We start from the raw sequence: 18,395 nt of genomic DNA, 5'->3' as shown, positions 1-18,395 counted from the left end.
TTGCGAGCTCACAAAACAGGGCTCCGGGCATCCGAGCGGAAATGGAGGAAAACTCGCCTCCCTGCGGACCTGGCATCCTTTCACTCCCTCCTCTCTACATTTTCCTCTTCTGTCTCTGCTGCTAAAGCCACTTTCTACCACTCTAAATTCCAAGCATCTGCCTCTAACCCTAGGAAGCTCTTTGCCACCTTCTCCTCCCTCCTGAATCCTCCTCCCCCCCCCCCCTCCCTCTCTGCAGATGACTTCGTCAACCATTTTGAAAAGGTCGACGACATCCGATCCTCGTTTGCTAAGTCAAACGACACCGCTGGTTCTGCTCACACTGCCCTACCCTGTGCTCTGACCTCTTTCTCCCCTCTCTCTCCAGATGAAATCTCGCGTCTTGTGACGGCCGGCCGCCCAACAACCTGCCCGCTTGACCCTATCCCCTCCTCTCTTCTCCAGACCATTTCCGGAGACCTTCTCCCTTACCTCACCTCGCTCATCAACTCATCCCTGACCGCTGGCTACGTCCCTTCCGTCTTCAAGAGAGCGAGAGTTGCACCCCTTCTGAAAAAACCCACACTCGATCCCTCCGATGTCAACAACTACAGACCAGTATCCCTTCTTTCTTTTCTCTCCAAAACTCTTGAACGTGCCGTCCTTGGCCAGCTCTCCCGCTATCTCTCTCAGAATGACCTTCTTGATCCAAATCAGTCAGGTTTCAAGACTAGTCATTCAACTGAGACTGCTCTTCTCTGTATCACGGAGGCGCTCCGCACTGCTAAAGCTAACTCTCTCATCTTTCTAGACCTATCGGCTGCCTTCGATACTGTGAACCATCAGATCCTCCTCTCCACCCTCTCCGAGTTGGGCATCTCCGGCGCGGCCCACGCTTGGATTGCGTCCTACCTGACAGGTCGCTCCTACCAGGTGGCGTGGCGAGAATCTGTCTCCTCACCACGCGCTCTCACCACTGGCGTCCCCCAGGGCTCAGTTCTAGGCCCTCTCCTATTCTCGCTATACACCAAGTCACTTGGCTCTGTCATAACCTCACATGGTCTCTCCTATCATTGCTATGCAGACGACACACAATTAATCTTCTCCTTTCCCCCTTCTGATGACCAGGTGGCGAATCGCATCTCTGCATGTCTGGCAGACATATCAGTGTGGAGACGGATCACCACCTCAAGCTGAACCTGGAGCTGCTCTTCCTCCCGGGGAAGGACTGCCCGTTCCATGATCTCGCCATCACGGTTGACAACTCCATTGTGTCCTCCTCCCAGAGCGCTAAGAACCTTGGCGTGATCCTGGACAACACCCTGTCGTTCTCAACTAACATCGCAGCCTGTAGGTTCATGTCTGACCCTGCCTCACACAGGAAGCAGCGCAGGTTTCCAGGCACTTGTCATCTTCCTGCAACTCGCTGTTGGCTGGGCTCCCTGCCTGTGCCATTTACAACTCATCCAGAACGCCGCAGCCCGTCTGGTTTTCAACCTTCCCAAGTTCTCTCACGTCACCCCGCTCCTCCGCTCTCTCCACTGGCTTCCAGTTGAAGCTCGCATCCGCTACAAGACCATGGTGCTTGCCTACGGAGCTGTGAGGGGAACGGCACCTCAGTACCTCCAGGCTCTGATCAGGCCCTACACCCAAACAAGGGCACTGCGTTCATCCACCTCTGGCCTGCTCGCCTCCCTACCACTGAGGAAGTACAGTTCCCGCGCAGCCCAGTCAAAACTGTTCGCTGCTCTGGCCCCCCAATGGTGGAACAAACTCCCTCACGACGCCAGGACAGCGGAGTCAATCACCACCTTCCGGAGACACCTGAAACCCCACCTCTTTCAGGAATACCTAGGATAGGATAAAGTAATCCTTCTCACCCCCCTTAAAAGATTTAGATGCACTATTGTAAAGTGGCTGTTCCACTGGATGTCTTAAGGTGAACGCACCAATTTGTAAGTCGCTCTGGATAAGAGCGTCTGCTAAATGACTTAAATGTAAATGTAAATGCAAATCCATGGTCTTTCTGATGATAGCATTGGCCAGACACTATCCACAGACGCAAATCCATGGTCTTTCTGATGATAGCATTGGCCAGACACTATCCACAGACGCAAATCCATGGTCTTTCTGATGATAGCATTGGCCAGACACTATCCACAGACGCAAATCCATGGTCTTTCTGATGATAGCATTGGCCAGACACTATCCACAGACGCAAATCCATGGTGTTTCTGAGCTGCATTACAGAAACCGTTTACCATTTCAGAACCAAATGGAAGCAAACATAGCAAAACAAGACTTTTATTGGATCAATTCAGGTAGATCCATCCCCGTTCGCTTTCGTTTAAGAAGTGTTTTGCAACAGAATCGGCGGAATGAATACACCCCTGCTCTCTTTGCTCTGCTCAGATATATTTTTTCAGTCCCACAGAGACCACAAACAATAACTATTCTTCTACAAGGTCAAATGGAGATATTCTAGGCAAGAGGGTTCATGAGGAAGAGAAATACATCTGTTTAAGATTTTTAATAGTAAAGATCAATGTTTGACAGTGTAGATGTCTCACATCTGTAACATTTAGTAAAACAAGTGTGCGGTTTTTGAAGTCACAAATGTACAAAATTGAACTTAAACTTAAATTAAACTTTTATCAATCACAGTTCATATAAAATACACTAGCATTTATAGCTGTTTGACCAAATTTGACCTCAACCCTACATTTTTTCTACTCTATTCACAGTGGGGGGTGAGCAAACCCGTTATAAGTTACCATCTTCCATCGCTCTGAGTCTCTTCATCTCCCTCACTGCCCTGAAAGCACGGATGGCCAAGACCATTCCGAAGATGAAAACAATGATTCCAAGCACCCCGAAGAGGCCTCCAGCGATGTCTGCTCCATTGAGTGCACACGCAAAGCCCTGATGCCCTTTGCTCTTGTAGAGCGCTTCCCTCTCTGTACAGATGGGGTTGTCGTAGGTCTCCTGCAGCTTGATGAAGTAGAAGGCCAGGGCAGGGATGTAGCCCAGGCCGATCAGGAGGTTCACCAGGGCCTCACCCAGCAGCACAGGGGGCCAGCGGTAAGGCACTCTCAAAACCCCGAAAGCCAGAATGATGCAGGCATAAACCATCAGAGCCCCTCCACAGGCCATGCTGAAGATGTATGGAGGTAGCTTGAGCTGGTGGAAGAGTTTGTCCAGCTCCTTGACCCTGTCTGCGTCGGCTCCAGTGAAAGCCTGTGCTCCTCCATAGTAGTACTGGTAGATACCCCCGAGGCTGGCCAGGTCCCGGTAACCCCCGGAGTTACTGTAGGACACTCCTGAGCAGATGACTATCAGCAGGTTTACAAAGACCTCCATTATCTGGCATAGACCTGAACAGAACAGATCAAGAAAGAGCTAAATACATGACTTATCATACAGTAAGAGTCTGGGAGAAATCGAGCTGAGTTGAAGGTCAAGTTATACGTTTCACGAGAGAGAGGGAGGATTATGCGACAATGCAGCTAAATTGAGGTTGATCCGAGTTCAATCAACATGGTTGATGGTTAATTTCAGTGGGAATTTCACCTCAGAGGGAGATAGAACATACAGTATGCCATTGTGTGAATTAAACATATCATGGATGAACAAACAATTTGGAGAAAGAAACCAAATACAAAAACTCCTAAATGTTGAGTAATACAGATATTATAACTCAAAACACCAATCCCCTCATAAATACCCTGTACTCTCCGAGAGGGTGGTCATGTGGTTGGTAAGGTCATTCGCAACCTACCCAACTACATTCCTACTACAGGGGTGTAATCATTAGTTCAAAACATTTTGCAATGGAAACCGTTTATGCCCACCGAAATCGAGTTTACATTGGACAAATACAGGTAGGTCCCTCCCCATTTGGTTCTGTTTGGTTCCGAGTGAATAAATCCCAGGACCAATCAAACAGAACAACGCCTCTACTACACCATACCAACAAGATTCACCCACAAAAACATTTCAGGTGTAAGTTGTTGCTGTTTGTTCTTTAATTTAAACATGACTTGCCTCTGGCTGTTAAGGCATATCTGAGGTTGTACAGAGCCTGTCTGTGTTGTGGCTCATAGTATTCCCCCACAGAGGGAGACGTGGAGGCTTCTGTATACCTGCAAAGACAAAATCACAAGTTGATGTCTGCTAAATCGTACATTGAAACTACACCACATAAACCCACCACACCACAACCCTCCTCCATAGCAGAGAGCAGGTTTTTGTATTCAAGGGGTTCATATTTACTTTGGGCACCCCAAGAGTCAATGTGCCATTCAAACACAAGCAGACAGACATTACAAGGAGTCAATTCCAAACCAGTGAAACCGGAGACTTCTCACGCTGTACAGTATATGTGGTCAATAATACGGTAACAGAATGATGCAGACTCAGATTTTCACTTTAAAATGTATGCCAAACAAAAACCAATGATTGGAAAGTTAAATAAATCATACAACTATATCCCCAAGGATGACTTTTCCTGTGTTTTATATACACAGTGTACTAAACATTAGGAACACCTGCTCTTTCCATGACAGACTGACCAGGTGAAAGCTATGATCCCTTATTGATGTCACCTGTTAAATGTACTTCAGTCAGTGTAGATGAAGGGGAGAAGACCGGTTAAAGATGGATTTTTAAGTCTTGAGACAATTGAGATATGGATTGTGGCATGTATACTATTCAGAGAGACTGGGCAACACGTAAGATCTAAGTGACGTTGAACGGGGTATGGTAGTAGGTGCCAGGTGCACCGGGTTGAGTGTGTCAAGAACTGCAACGCTGCGGGGTTTCTCACACTCAAAAGTTTCCCGTGTGTATCAAGAATGATCCACCACCCAAAGGACATCCAACCAACTTGACCCAATTGTGGGAAGCATTGCAGTCAACATAGGGCAGCCTCCCGGTGGAATGCTTTAGACACCACCTAGAATCCATGCCCTGACGAATTGAGGCTGTTTTGAGGGCAAAAGGGGGTGAAACTCAATAATAGTAGTATTCCTAATATAATAGTGTTCCCCTTATTTTGTACACTGTATATTTCCACACTGAGGTTGGAATAATAATGTGAAATTGTGAAAATTATGATAATGCCCTTTTAATGTTTTGGTGGGATGGAGTTTTGGCCTGCCTGGTGACATCACCAGACGGTAAATGAGTTAATAGACCAATAAGAAAGAGTTCCAAACCTCTCTGCCCATAGAGGGGTTAGTTGTTTAGCAACAAAACCAACATGTGCTCAACAATGCCCAGGATGGTAACTGTGGAAGCCACTCTGTGACAGTCAGATGGTCTCTTACGCTCTCTGTTGTCCTTGTTGACTACTGCCTCTGTGGTCAGGTGGTGCGTCCTTGTGAGAGTGAGGTGTCGTATCCCGCTGTCTGCCAGAGTTGTCCTTCTCTCTGACCCTCCTGTCAGCTCCAGAGTCCTTCTCATCCCTGTATCTCTCGTCTATTTGGTCTCTATTCCGCCGGTCTCTCTCTCTTTTCCTTTCCCGGTCTCTCTCTTCATGTGAGGAGCTTCCTCGGTCGTTAGTGCGGTCCCTCTCCCTGCTCTTGTCATACTCATCCCTCTCCTGGTATCTGCTTTTCTCTGGCATTGTCTGGTCTCTTGGCCACTTCTCTGAAAATGTATTCGAATGAACATTGCCGTGATCAATTGAGTATTAGTGTAAAGGTGTCATACCGATATCTCAGGGAGATCAGATGACAATCCCAATCTATTATTTGTGCATGTAGCCTTACTAAACATTGGTGGCAATGCTTGTTGGCACTAGTGACAGTTACCACGTGGCATTCCTCCGATTCAGAAATGACTACAGAGTAAAGATGGGGGTAATCTAACAGCAGTAATGTATCTCTCCGTAAGGAGCCCCTATTTGTGCATGTAGCCTTACTAAACATTGGTGGCAATGCTTGTTGGCACTAGTGACAGTTACCACGTGGCATTCCTCCGATTCAGAAATGACTACAGAGTAAAGATGGGGGTAATCTAACAGCAGTAATGTGTATCTCTCCGTAAGGAGCCCTGGGGAAGAGATGTAACCTGAATCTTCCGATATGGTCTGACTGTGACCCAGGTCTTGGGTGGTTCTTACCCTACCAGGCAAAAACTGTCCAGGAGAAACCTGCCAAAAACCCACCCCTTCTGTCAATTGGCTCCTGGATGCTTCTCTTTTTATTGTCTCGTGACTATTTCCTCATTCTACGGGACGTAGTACCGCCCGGCGACACTGTGATACAGTTGCCCAGTGGGAAGCATTTACCCATGACTGCGACCCATAGAATGAGGAAGCAGCCTGGAGCCAATAGAGAGATGCATCCTGGAACCTGAAAGCGGGGCAGGTTTTGGGCGTGAATACACGTTGAAAAACTTTGACAAAGGTTTAAAACGTCAAACAAAATGCTGACACTGACTATCAACCTGGTCTCCGAGCCTTTCGTATTATTCTGTAAGTAAATCTGAGGTGCGCCATTTAGTATGAAGCTTGGTATGGTTACATAAGACAGATGGTTACTTAAGGCAGTATAACGCGAGAGTCTAGCAACCCAAATGTCACAACATATCATACGACATGGGTGATGGACACCCACAAATTAATACATACCATACTAAATGGTGTGTTTTGGATTTACGTACGGAATAATACAAAATGCTCTGAGACCAGGTTGTGATTTGAGGGTTGAAGGCACTAGGGAATAAAGTTTGTTACTATATTTGATGAAGTTAAAAACATACAAGTTAACGTTACCTGTGACGAATGATAAGGGTCACGGGTATGCTGTGTGTTGAAGAGAACCAAACATTGAGATAACGAATTGATGAATGAAGAAAGAACAATTAACAATACCTCTTAATTCTGGTTCTTATCTGGATTCATTTGTGCGAATGATTGGATTCTTTACGTCTTTTACTTTTCCGGTATCTTTCGTCTCCAAGCTCCTCCCTCTCACCTGTTCGCTCTATAGAACTCCACCCCTACCACAAAAACAGCATTCCGAGGGCATGGGACAAAGGTGTGTAAGTGTCGGTGGAAAAAGTGGTGTTTCAATTGTGAAGTTTTTGGGTGTCAGAGATTTTAGTGCAGAAGAACTTACTGGGGGCTTTAAGAGAAGGGATTCCAGACTCCCAGGCAGGACGACTCTGTTGGTGCCAAAGTAGTGGGAAGGGGTGTTGGGGATAGATATCTATTAGTTAGATTGTGGTTCATTCCCCCCCACACACACATTTCCCTTTTTATTTTTTACACATGTGCATGGATGGAATGTTGAATTAGCAATACAGTTTCGTCATAACAACACAATCGGTCTGTCCTAAATGATACATAGCTGACAGCTCTTTTAGCTCCCACTCAAGCTGTCAAACGTTCACTACTATTACCCTCCTACCCGGACGTAAACGCACGCGTTCCCAGAGCACACTAGCCATCCGCGGCGCGCGCAGGCCAGAAGCAAGGAGGCGAGACAGAAATGGCGGCGACGGCGGGGGAAGCAGCGTGATATGCTGTAGCAATAAAACAACCTTAAAATACAACTGTCAGTCCATTGTCGAGAAAATGAAAAAGATGTCGAATTAGGCTGTCTTTTGTAATAATTATTACAAAAAACGAACACCTTCCCCGGAGAACGTCCATCTTCTGATTGGAAAAGAGAATCTCACAGGGAGCATGGCTTCTCAGAGTAACGTTAACCAGGTAACGTTACAACTATTCACGCTGCTGATACGCCTAGAATTTCACATTTGACATAAGATTCATGGAAAAAGTAGTCTTAAGTAAAATATTGTTAGATTTCTTGATGTGTTTCTTGGCCACAATATAGTGGTAACTCGCGTCATAGAGACGTGTGATGATAAATGCTTGCTAATGCTACCCTAAAAAGCCTATTTCCCCATTGAAACACCAGCATGGTACAGGCCCGAGGAGCCTCCATTCAAATTAGCCAACAGTACTCGAAGTAGGGTTAGTTGAAAATCTAAAAATTGACAAAAATCGTGGTCACGTTTTGGGTTGAGAAAATAACATTCGAAAGACTCGAACAGTTGCAATTTTCCTTTGACAATTTGTAGTTGTTGAAAAATGCTGCGTGTATGTGCATGGCCCACCTGCTCTGGCTGATGCGACAGGCCTGCTTATCACAGTGCAATTTTTAATAACTGGTTGTTATCTAGCTTAGCATTTAGATACGAGTAATGTTAAAAAGTGCCGACGAGTTATAAGCAAGGAATTCATAAAATTGTATATGGTCAAACGTAAACTTTAATTGATTTGTCTGGCCAGCTAGCTACCTAGCTTCATTTAGCTAGCTGGACAACTAGCCACAGTTCGTGCGGACGCAGGTGGTGTGGCTAATGATTTAACTACTAACTACACTGGGCCTGATCAGAGGCGGTTTATGTATATTTCCGAATCTGTACCATTCATAATTCTGCAAACGGTTCGGAGCTTGCGCGTTGTGCACTCCGTTTTTGATGTCCCCTTTAGAGCACGTAGCTAGTTGTGCTGCTTTCAAGGGAAGCTGACTCATGTGGACAGACCTCCATGATCTGTTTAGCTGTAATGACTTGTCACGGCCTGAAGTCGTAACTACTAGCTAGGTAGCTAGCTATCTATCCTACATTGAAAGGTAGCTAGCTAGGGTAGCCTAGTGGTTAGAGCGTTGAACTAGTAACCGAAAGGTTGCAAGTTCGAATCCCCGAGCTGACAAGGTACAAATCTGTCATTCTGCCCCTGAACAGGCAGTTAACCCACTGTTCCTAGGCCGCCATTGAAAATAAGAATTTGTTCTTAACTGACTTGCCTAGTAAAATAAAGGTAAACATTTAAAAATATATATTTTCTGCCCGTGTATAACATTAGCTAACTAGCTAGACATGGCTGTATACATCCATGTAGCAAGCTTGCCTGCTGGGGACCAGGCTAGTGAATTTCTAAATCCACCAACCTATTCCTTTTTAATTCAGGAAATGGTAATCTGGAATGTTGAATAAAATAAAATTTGAGCCTACTGTACCGGTTGTCTCCGTGGGCAGGAATGAGACTATAATATATCCACAATAAAGTATTATTAAACCAACTTTTCAAAGTGCTGGTAGTAAGATTTGTCACATTTGTCACAAGCATGAACACAATGCATAAACATGCACGCTACGCATGTATACTTGCCAAGCTCTGTGCATGTTTTTTACATGGTTTTGTGCATGTCAGGTGATAGAAATCTGAACACACTACCAGTACTTTGAAAAGTTGGTTTAATAATACTTTCCTGTGGATATGTTGTCTAATTCCTGTCCATATAAGGAGAGCCACGCAGATAACCGGTTGAGTGGGTTCAATTTAAATTGTATTCACCATTCTAGCTTGTAGAGGACCGTTTCCTGAACTAAACACAGATGTTCCAGACCTTGGTGGATCTAGTAGGCCGTCATTGTAACTGACTTGCCTAGTTAAATAAAATGTTTTTAAAAATCTAGAAATTCACCTTTCTGCCCCCGGGCTAGTTAGTAGTGCTGAGCGATTAAAAGAAATGTTGGATATTTTTCATTTTTTAAACAACTAATTGACCGATGACGGTTCAATTATTTTAATTCCAATTTTTGAGCCCTGCGCATTTTCTGTAGAGATAAATGGAATAAAGTCTGAACTGTGTGACGTAGTAGCGAGTTGTAGTTTTCAACAGGCTAATATACTACGTACTTTGGTGCTGAAAACATGGTGATTTGAGTATGATGACCATAATCTATTGTGCCAGCCTACTTTTCAATTCTGTTTGGAGCTCTGAGCAATAATAAAAACTAAATGGAGCTGACACGAAGACTAAGCGAAGAGAGAATGTGCAATCGAGAGGGGTAGAAACAGTTTCGAGGTATCTCTACCTGAAAATACATGACCTAAGGGATCAATGGTTGGTATTCAGCATTCAAAAGTATGCCTTATTTACTTTGAATAACTACTAAAATTGTGGTTTTTGTCAGACAGCATAGGCCACAGATCTATAGAGATTGATGACTTGAAATGAAATAGTAATCAAATATTGTATTAAAGTAATGCGAATACATTATGGTTGATAAGTAGTAATATACAGTCAGTTCCATTAATAGTTTTTTTCTTTTTATTCTGTTAGTGTTCAACCTGCATAATTCATAATTCTTTGGGACATTAAATGCTCTATCGAAGATAGTGAGTGTTTCTTAATAAACACCACTCACCTCAAAAAGCACAAATCGCACAGCACTACTATGTTGTAAATATCATAGCTAGCTAACAGCTTAGCTTCGAGCTATTATTCTACCATAGCTATTACAGTTAACTTTCCATTGCTTATGTCTGCTTGAGATCTAGTGTTGGCTAGCAGCTTCTTAGTTTGCAACAAGGGTTCTCAAAGTGGGGTCTTCTAAGATATTAGCTTTAAAGCTACAACAACACAAACATCTCTGCCACATGACAAAATGTGTAGATTGCAGGAAATTAGCTTAAACTGCAAAATTATCTTCGATGCCAAGAGACGGGCCTTTAAAATGGTTCTTCCCAGGGCCCGAGACTTGGTTCATCTGACCATGCACTACCAAAGTCATAAAACTCAGTGTAAGCTGTTTTTTAAAATCAAATTCGAGTTCTGTTTATGAGGGGGTCCCACATTAATTTTGAGGTGGCAGGAAGCCTAGTGGTTAGAGCGTTAGGACAGTTTATTTTTTATTTTTTTCACCTGGCCAAGATAAAGCATAGCAATTCGACACATACAACAACAGTTACACATGGAATAATCAAAACATAGTCAATAATACAGTAGACCAAAAGACAACAAAGTCTATATACAGTGAGTGCAAATGAGGTAAGTTAAGGCAATAAATAGGCCATGGTGGCCAAGTAATTACAACATCGCAATTAAACACTGGAATGGTAACGCTCTAACCACTAGGCTACCTGCCACCCCAAAATTAATGTGGGACCCCCTCATAAACAACAACTCGAGATGAATGTGCAAGTAGAGATACTGGGGTGCAAGGGAGCAAGATAAATAAAAAAAATACTGTATGGTGATGAGGTAGGTAGATGGGCTGTTTACAGGTGCAGTGATCTGTGAGCTGCTCTGACAGCGGGTGCTTAAAGCTAGTGAGGGAGATATGAGTCTCCAGCTTCAGAGATTTTTGCAGTTCGTTCCAGTCATTGGCAGCAGAGAACTGGAAGGAACAGTAACCAAAAGGTTGCTGGATCAAATCCCAGAGCTGACAAGGTAAAAATCTGTTGTTCTGCCCTGAACACGGCAGTTAATTGTTCCCCGGAAGGCCATCATTGTAAACAAGAATTTGTCCATAACTGACTTGCCTAGTTAAATAAAGGTTGAAGTAAATAAAAACCTACTTTCACAAAATGGGTCGCCTGGTGAAAAAAGTTTCAGACCCCCTGGTTTACAATACAAGGAATGGCAGACGTTTCAAATTTGAGGGTATAATATACAGTGCCTTCAGAAAGTATTTTACACCTCTTGACTTGTTCAGCATTTTGTTACAGCCTGAATTTAAAATGAATTACATTGAGATTATAACCCATAATGTCAAAGTGGAATTATGTTTTTATACATTCATTTATATGAAAAGCTCAATGTCTTGAGTCAAGTATGGTGTAGTTATTAATTACACTTTGGATGTTGTATCAATACACCCAGTCACTACAAAGATACAGGCATCCTTCCTAACTCTGTTGCCGAAGAGGAAGGAACCCAGATTTTACCATGGTGACTTTAAAACAGAGTTTAATGGCTGTGATAGGAGAGAACTGAGGATGGATTAACAACGTTGTAGTTACTCCACAATACTAACCTTATTGATAGACTGAAAACAAGGAAGCCTGTACAGAATAAAAATGTTCCAGAACATGCATCCTGTTTGCAACAAGGCACCAAAGTAATACTGCAAAAAAATGTGGCAAAGCAATTTACTTTCTGTCCTCAATACAAAGTGTTATGTTTGGGATAAATCAAATACAATATATTACTGATTACCACTCTATATTTTCAAGCATAGTGGTGACTGTATCATGTTATGGGTGTGCTCATGTGTAATCATTAAGGACTGGGGAGTTTTTTTGGGGGGGGATAAAAATAAACGGAATGTACCTAAACACAGGCAATATCCTAGAGAAAGCCTGGTTCAGTGTGCTTTCCACCAGACGCTGGGAGATGAATTCAGCTTTCAGCTAGACAATCACCTAAATCTAAAGCCAAATATAAATACTGGAGTTGCTTATCAAGACGACGGTGAATGTGCCCGAGTGGCCGAATTACAGTTTTGACTTAAATTGGCTTGAAATACTATGGCAAGACCTGAAAATGGTTCTCTAGCAATGATCAACAACCAATTTGAGTTTTGAAAAGAATAATGGGCAAATGTTGCACAATCCGGGTGTGGAAAGCTTTTACACTTACCCAGAAAGGCTTGCAGATTTAATTGCTGCCACAGGGGATTCTAACACAGGAGTCTCCCACCCTGTTCCTGGAGAGCTAACTTCCATTAAGTTTTTTGCTCCAACCCCAGTTGTAACTAACTTGATTAATATTCTCATCCAGCTAATTATTAGAATCAATGTGCTAGATTAGGGTTGGCGTGAATTTACAGGACGGTAGCTCTCCAGGAACAGTTGGAGAACACTGTTTTAACATGCATTGACTCAGGCTGTTGAATCTAATCAATATGTTTTTACAAATGTTAGAATTCTTCTTCCACTTTGACAGACTATTTTGTGTAGATCGTTTACAAAAAATGACAAATCAATTTGAATCCCATTTTTGTAACAACAAAATGTGGAGAAAGTCCACGAGTGTGAATACCAGCTAACTAGTTAGTACATTTCTTGTTGGCCTATTGGTAATCTGTCATAAGGTCCATGTTTGTCCATCTACTAAGTGTTTTTAATCCTACTCAACCATTTTCAACAATGGTGGTTTATAGCGACGCTTAAGATTAATAGCTAGCTTACTACCTAGCTAGCATGCTTGCTCATCCACAGACATTTAAATCAATACAGAGTCGGCCTAAACTAGATGTCAAATTCCCATTGTGCCATAGGGTCCACCCCACCAGGGCTGGTGAATGTAAGAAGACTATCTAGCTGGCTGGCTTGGGGTTTAAGTTTAGGTGCATGTGTGAAACTGTGTATATCTCACTGAAGGGGCGAAATATTAAACCATTGATCTAAGGGAGGTAGTTTTGTATAGTTTCTACCTAAGTATATTGTACTGTGCATTTGCCCATATTTTAGTTTTTGGCTGTTTCGTCAGTTGGTGAACAGCATGGATTTGGGAATGGTGGATTGTCTTAATGTCACATGACAAATGTGCGGGTTAGGAGTGGGTAGCTGTGGGTAAACCTAGACCTAATTACGGTTTTGTAACTGAAAAGGATGGCAACCTCTTGTCACAGTGATGATCTGATGTGTTAATTTAAAAAACTTTAACTATGGAAAGTGTTATGGTTAATTTCCAAGCATGATCTGATATGCTGGTGGTGGCCATCTTTTGAATGGTGAGCTCCTGATTCAACATTATGGAAATGGCACATGAGGCTCAGAGTTGCCTGGCTGGTAAGGTATTTTTCTGAACAGCAGGGTGGAGCTGTGTTTAAAGAGCTGGGCTTGCCTTCCCATTTGTCTTACTCTTGAAAGATCCTGCAACACAATGGCCTCAGAGAATCCCATCCGCTGTTGGTAGTGTTTGAATGACATCGCCCCGTATTAAAGTGTCTCTTACGTGAATAAATTATAGTCGTCTTCTCTGTCATGTCTCTGCTCAATGTTTTTTCAGTTCTTGGGCGTCACTCACTGTCAGCTCATTTCTTCATAAGAATGTTATACACAAGCCCCGACATGCATCATTGGTTTATTCGAAACGTGTTTGACCTTATTTGTAGTGTTACATATTCAAGGAATGCCAAGTTTGCTAATAGTGACTTTTTGCATTTCAATTTGTGAGGCCTTGCAGGGCTGGCTGAGTCCCAGTCCAATAGGGAACACTGAGTAGTGATGAGGTAGTCCCAGTTCTTGTAGGTATATGGGGTAGTGGTTTGTTATTCTTTGCATCAGGTGGGAGTTGGTAATGTCTGGTAACTAGAAATTCCAGTGAAACAACTTGTTTGACTGGCTCTTATCAGCTTGTTTGCTGTTTGACATATTTTCTCTCAATATACCCCCACCCCTCTAAGCCATCTGCCCCATCCACTTCCTTAAACCCTTCTTCCACATAAAGCACATTTTGGATGTCGTTTTGTTAAACGGAAGCCTCATTGAATGCTCTCTGTAATATATGATTATCATTCTACTCTGTTGACGTAAAGTATACTAACATTAGACATTTGCATGTGTTCAGTTTCTCTAGTTTAGCTCCTTTTATCAGAGACAATGTCATCGTGCTTTATATTTCATATGGATCCCACCTTAGAATGTAAGCCCCACCCCTGCTCTCTGATCTGTAACAACATTCATTAAAAGTGTGTGTGCACGCCGTCTCACTGGAGCATGTTGAAGTTATACAGATGGCCATTTTGTGGTAATCCTCAATCCATACCAACAGCGAGGGAAGCTTAGTGTGGTACGTGTGGCACGCCTGTAGAAAGAGGCAAAGGGACATTCTTTCTGTTGTGATTGTATTAGTTCTCCCGAGGCCTTTGGATTATAGCTGGCTGTTTGTCGCTTGTAGTGCCATTTCAGCAATGTTGGGCCCTCATTTGCGAAGAGTTACATATGCTTGAACTGCACTTTCTTTTCTCTGTGTCTCCCTTTTCATGTCCCACAGTGCTGGGAGGATTCTGTGTGGTTAGCGAGCTTGTTTCAACTGTTCTTTACTGCTCCATGTCATTGGACACCTTCCCCTCACCATGCACCACCAACACTTGTTTTTATTTAGAAATCATTTTTATTTGTTGCCTAATGAAAGACTTCAAGGTTGGTTTTTCAGGCTGTAATGTTATGCAGATATGTTTTTGGCCCCTGCTATTCTGTAATGTGCCAAACCAAGAAAAGTCAACCATGCGATTTGAAGGACCAGTTCACCCCACTGTGCAGGGCTGTCGGTGTGCAGCAAGTGCAAGAGACCTTCAATTACACAGTGCCACTGGGATTAACGTAACCTGCCTTCCCCATGCTGGCTATAAATATCTTTACATAGCAGTGTATTGCTGTGGCCAGCACGCAGCTGGGTAGAGTACTATCCCACTGTTAGTGTCTGGTCTGGAGGGGGATTGCCTTGTCAGGTTCATGCCGACATTTTAACGCCTTCCCTAAAGATTCCCATTTAGATGAACACACATTGGCCTTGGTCCAGTTGAGTTTCAAACTGATTGATAATGGCAGAAGGGTGTGGTTGTGTGTGTGATTTGGGGATTCCTATATTTATGAATATTTGAAACATCAGACGTGGGCCATTGTAAATTAACTAAATTGAATTCTTATTACTGCATGGATCCTCAAACAATACGAATGACCACCCCACTTCCAATTATTAATATGGGGAATTTGGTTGTGTGTAGTGTGAAAAGTTTTGCCAGTACTCAACTCAATTTGCTTAATCACATTAGTGTGGAGCCTTGTGTAAAATGTGCAGCTAGAAGGAGTAATCCCTGGACAGGGCTTGACATTAACTTTTTTTAGTCATTTGTCCAAAAATAGAAAAACTTTACAAGGAACCACTTTACAAAATAAAATGCATTACTGTATTGTTTACCATAGAGAAGAGAATCAGACAAAAATGTTGGCTGCACTCTCCTTATTGAGGCTTGAATATGCAAAGTCATGTCTCTAAATAAAACACTGCCCCCTTTAAGGAGCTCCCGGAGGATGTTTGGCCATCTTTTGGTAGCCTATAAATAATTGCAACATTAAAATGACAACCGTATACTTTTGTATGTCCACGGTTTAAAACACTCTGGGAGAATTCTGGGACGACAGATCCAAAATTCATAACCACTGCGCATAATAGTAAAACAATGAGACCGATGAAACTGATCAAACAGTTTTGCTTAATGTTGATAAATTTTTATTCCCTCATATTATAAGCTCAATATTTAAAAAAATGACAGTTTATTATGAAATAGTTTCAAAATGTTGGCCACCTCCACAACATGCACTGTCCTACAGCCTCTGGTCTTGTGACCATTTGATCTAAACTAAGTGCCCTGAGTATGTCGACAGAATCAAGCCTTCAGAGGTTTAATGTTAATTATCCTAAATTATTTTTGTCACCCTATATTTTTGTTTACCCTATATTTATGTAATTAAAATTCTCATTAAAGTTTGGCTACATCTTATGGCGCCTCCAAGTCAGCACCGGTTTGGACATGAGGCTGTAGCTGATATGCATATCACATACACTTTGTCATGTAGGGTTTTTATTTGGCCTCTGATCCAATTCTGATTGGAGTAATTGTTTGATCGTGTGATAATAAAAACATATCTACTTGTCAGTTTTGGGCAGCTTAAATCTGTTATTCTTGTCCTGCAAGCATTAATATCAAGCCCAGCTGGATGAACCCATGGGGTCACAAGTCCAGACCAGCATACCAAATAATGATACTTCACTGCCATTAACATTTTCCTGCCCCAGAACATTGTGAGCATTTTTTAAGTTGTTACATTGGGGGACATAAGATTGATAAAATAATGCATTGTGGCCAAATGTCAGCCAAGATTTCAAAAGCATTGTTTTGCTCCACTTTTGAAGAAACAAAAAAAAGGGACTACAATAGTTACTTGTAGTTCATTCCCTTAGAATGTGTTACATATTGGCTGAAGCCAGTGAGTTGGGTCTCTCCATTTGGCTCAGTTCTCTGGGAAGTGGGCTGCCGGGAGCCATTTTGCCATTCTAATGCTGCATGACTCGTCACTTTTTCATGTTGTCCCTTACTTTTACCCAAACCCATGGCGCAATCTAACGGGTCTGTCACAACTGTATCAGTTCATCAGTAAGAGGTGTACTCCTTGTCTGTAAAGTTCTCTGTAGACAAATGGAGGGCGAAAGCAGACTTTTTTCAAAGTGTGTTTCTCATGGCATCTTGGATGTTTTAGCAATATTTCACACAGTTTTCTACACATGTTAATATTGAAGATACCATGTAATATATGTAGTAATTTAATAAATAATATATTGATTTTAAAAGGTTGCACATGATTATCCTCAGTATGTTGAATCAGATGTTTTATGTAAATATATATTTTCTCTCTGCGCAGTACATCTTCGGGGAGTTCAGCCCTGATGAGATCAATCAGTTCTTCGTGACTCCACGATGTTATGTTGAGGTAAGACAAAGAGTTTTGAATGAGGCTTGAATTAAACATTTTTTCACATACGTTTTCCCCAGCTTATAGCTGTTTTGACACCGTCTAGTCTACGGTTTTAAGTGTTGGTGTACCGTTTGCTCTTAATGTTAACTGGGTCGATCTTAAGAATGGCCTTTTGGAAGCTCATTAACACTCAAACCGCTGAGTTTATAGATTTAGTCCAGTGTGTGTATTTACTCTGTCATTGTCTAAAACACAGAGAAGACGATGGTTTATTGCATATGTTCTCAGTTTAGTGAGTGTGAACAATATAAGCCACAAAATAACATGTTATCATCAGTACTGTCATCTGCCCCCCCTCCAACATGCACATTGCACAGATGTGATTCATTGATAAGCAGGAAGGCCCAGACTGACAGCAGTCGTGGTCTATGAGGTTAACACTGTTTGATTAATACTTTCACTAGAAGTGTATTTTTAATTTGTAATCTAATCTCTGCTCTTTGACAGCTTCCCCCCTTCAATGACAAAGTCTCCTGCGTCAGTCAGTCTTCAGGTAAGAACGTCTACTGGATTACTCTTAAGTTATTTAAGTTCGTCTTGTAGACCATTCCAATCGTCATCCGCATGAGGCCGGCCAGCGATCTCTGGGTTGACAACACTCTTGCCCCCCCACATGATGTAATGGTTACGACCAAAGTCAAACATACATACGCCCGTTTGTGCTAGTTGGATCCAGACCTACCTGACTGAACTGCATGTAAGAGAGTGACAGTTTAAGTCTGAATTGACATTGTTTTAAGATGACATTTAACTTGTAAGAATATGTCCAAGCATACCTGTAGGGCAGGGATTTTGGAGCCAACAAGTTACAAAAAGTCTGTCAACTATACCCCTCCCCTGCTCATAACACTTAATTTTTTACCCTGATTTGTATGAATTATTCAGGAAGTTACTGCACTCCTGCTGTGCCTTACATTACGGAGTCTATGAGACGGCAGGTTTGCGGTGAGTTTTGGGTCCGACACTCTGTGCTTATTATTTGTTGCTGAAGCACTCAATCCCAGGTCTTAAAACTGGTGGCTTTCTAAACCTTGCCCCTATTTACTCTCACTCTTGCCTGTCC

At 42.6% G+C, this 18,395-nt stretch overlaps 2 protein-coding genes across 3 annotated transcripts in view; one reads left to right on the top strand and one right to left on the bottom strand.

The window, feature by feature from the left end:
- Positions 1 to 2,494: 2,494 nt before the first annotated feature.
- LOC115113643 (MARVEL domain-containing protein 3-like) lies at positions 2,495 to 6,964 on the bottom strand. Of its 2 annotated transcripts, none has more exons than XM_029641522.2 (4): positions 6,857 to 6,964; positions 5,307 to 5,628; positions 4,024 to 4,121; positions 2,495 to 3,353 (listed from the first exon to the last, which is right to left on the bottom strand). In XM_029641522.2, exons 2-4 carry the CDS (start codon positions 5,603 to 5,605, stop codon positions 2,743 to 2,745), a joined length of 1,008 nt encoding a protein of 335 aa, XP_029497382.1. In that variant the 5' UTR covers positions 5,606 to 5,628; positions 6,857 to 6,964; the 3' UTR covers positions 2,495 to 2,742. The 2 variants fall into 2 exon arrangements, with proteins under 2 accessions (XP_029497382.1, XP_029497381.1); XM_029641521.2 differs by having other exon boundaries at positions 6,758 to 6,958.
- A 462-nt stretch (positions 6,965 to 7,426) lies between these two features.
- The window catches only part of LOC115113642 (ubiquitin carboxyl-terminal hydrolase 10-like), a 31,103-nt gene continuing 20,134 nt past the window's right edge, over positions 7,427 to 18,395 (top strand). Inside the window, 4 exon segments of the mRNA XM_029641519.2 lie at positions 7,427 to 7,699; positions 17,219 to 17,287; positions 17,780 to 17,825; positions 18,218 to 18,277. Of these exon segments, the coding sequence (XP_029497379.2) occupies positions 7,673 to 7,699; positions 17,219 to 17,287; positions 17,780 to 17,825; positions 18,218 to 18,277 (202 nt within the window). The 5' untranslated portion in view covers positions 7,427 to 7,672.

The sequence above is a fragment of the Oncorhynchus nerka genome, linkage group LG28, assembly GCF_034236695.1.
Source record: "Oncorhynchus nerka isolate Pitt River linkage group LG28, Oner_Uvic_2.0, whole genome shotgun sequence".
NCBI lineage: Eukaryota > Metazoa > Chordata > Actinopteri > Salmoniformes > Salmonidae > Oncorhynchus > Oncorhynchus nerka.
Note: the sequence above shows the minus strand (reverse complement) of the source record. Positions and strands in the feature narration are given on the sequence as shown.

Coding starts and splice junctions, on each gene's coding strand:
- LOC115113643 (XM_029641522.2), bottom strand. CDS start 5,605: ATGCCAGAGAAAAGCAGATACCAGGAGAGGGATGAGTATGACAAGAGC. Junction 4,122..5,306: donor CAACAAGGACAACAGAGAGC/GTAAGAGACCAT, acceptor TTGTCTTTGCAG/GTATACAGAAGCCTCCACGT. Junction 3,354..4,023: donor ATATGCCTTAACAGCCAGAG/GCAAGTCATGTT, acceptor TGTTCTGTTCAG/GTCTATGCCAGATAATGGAG.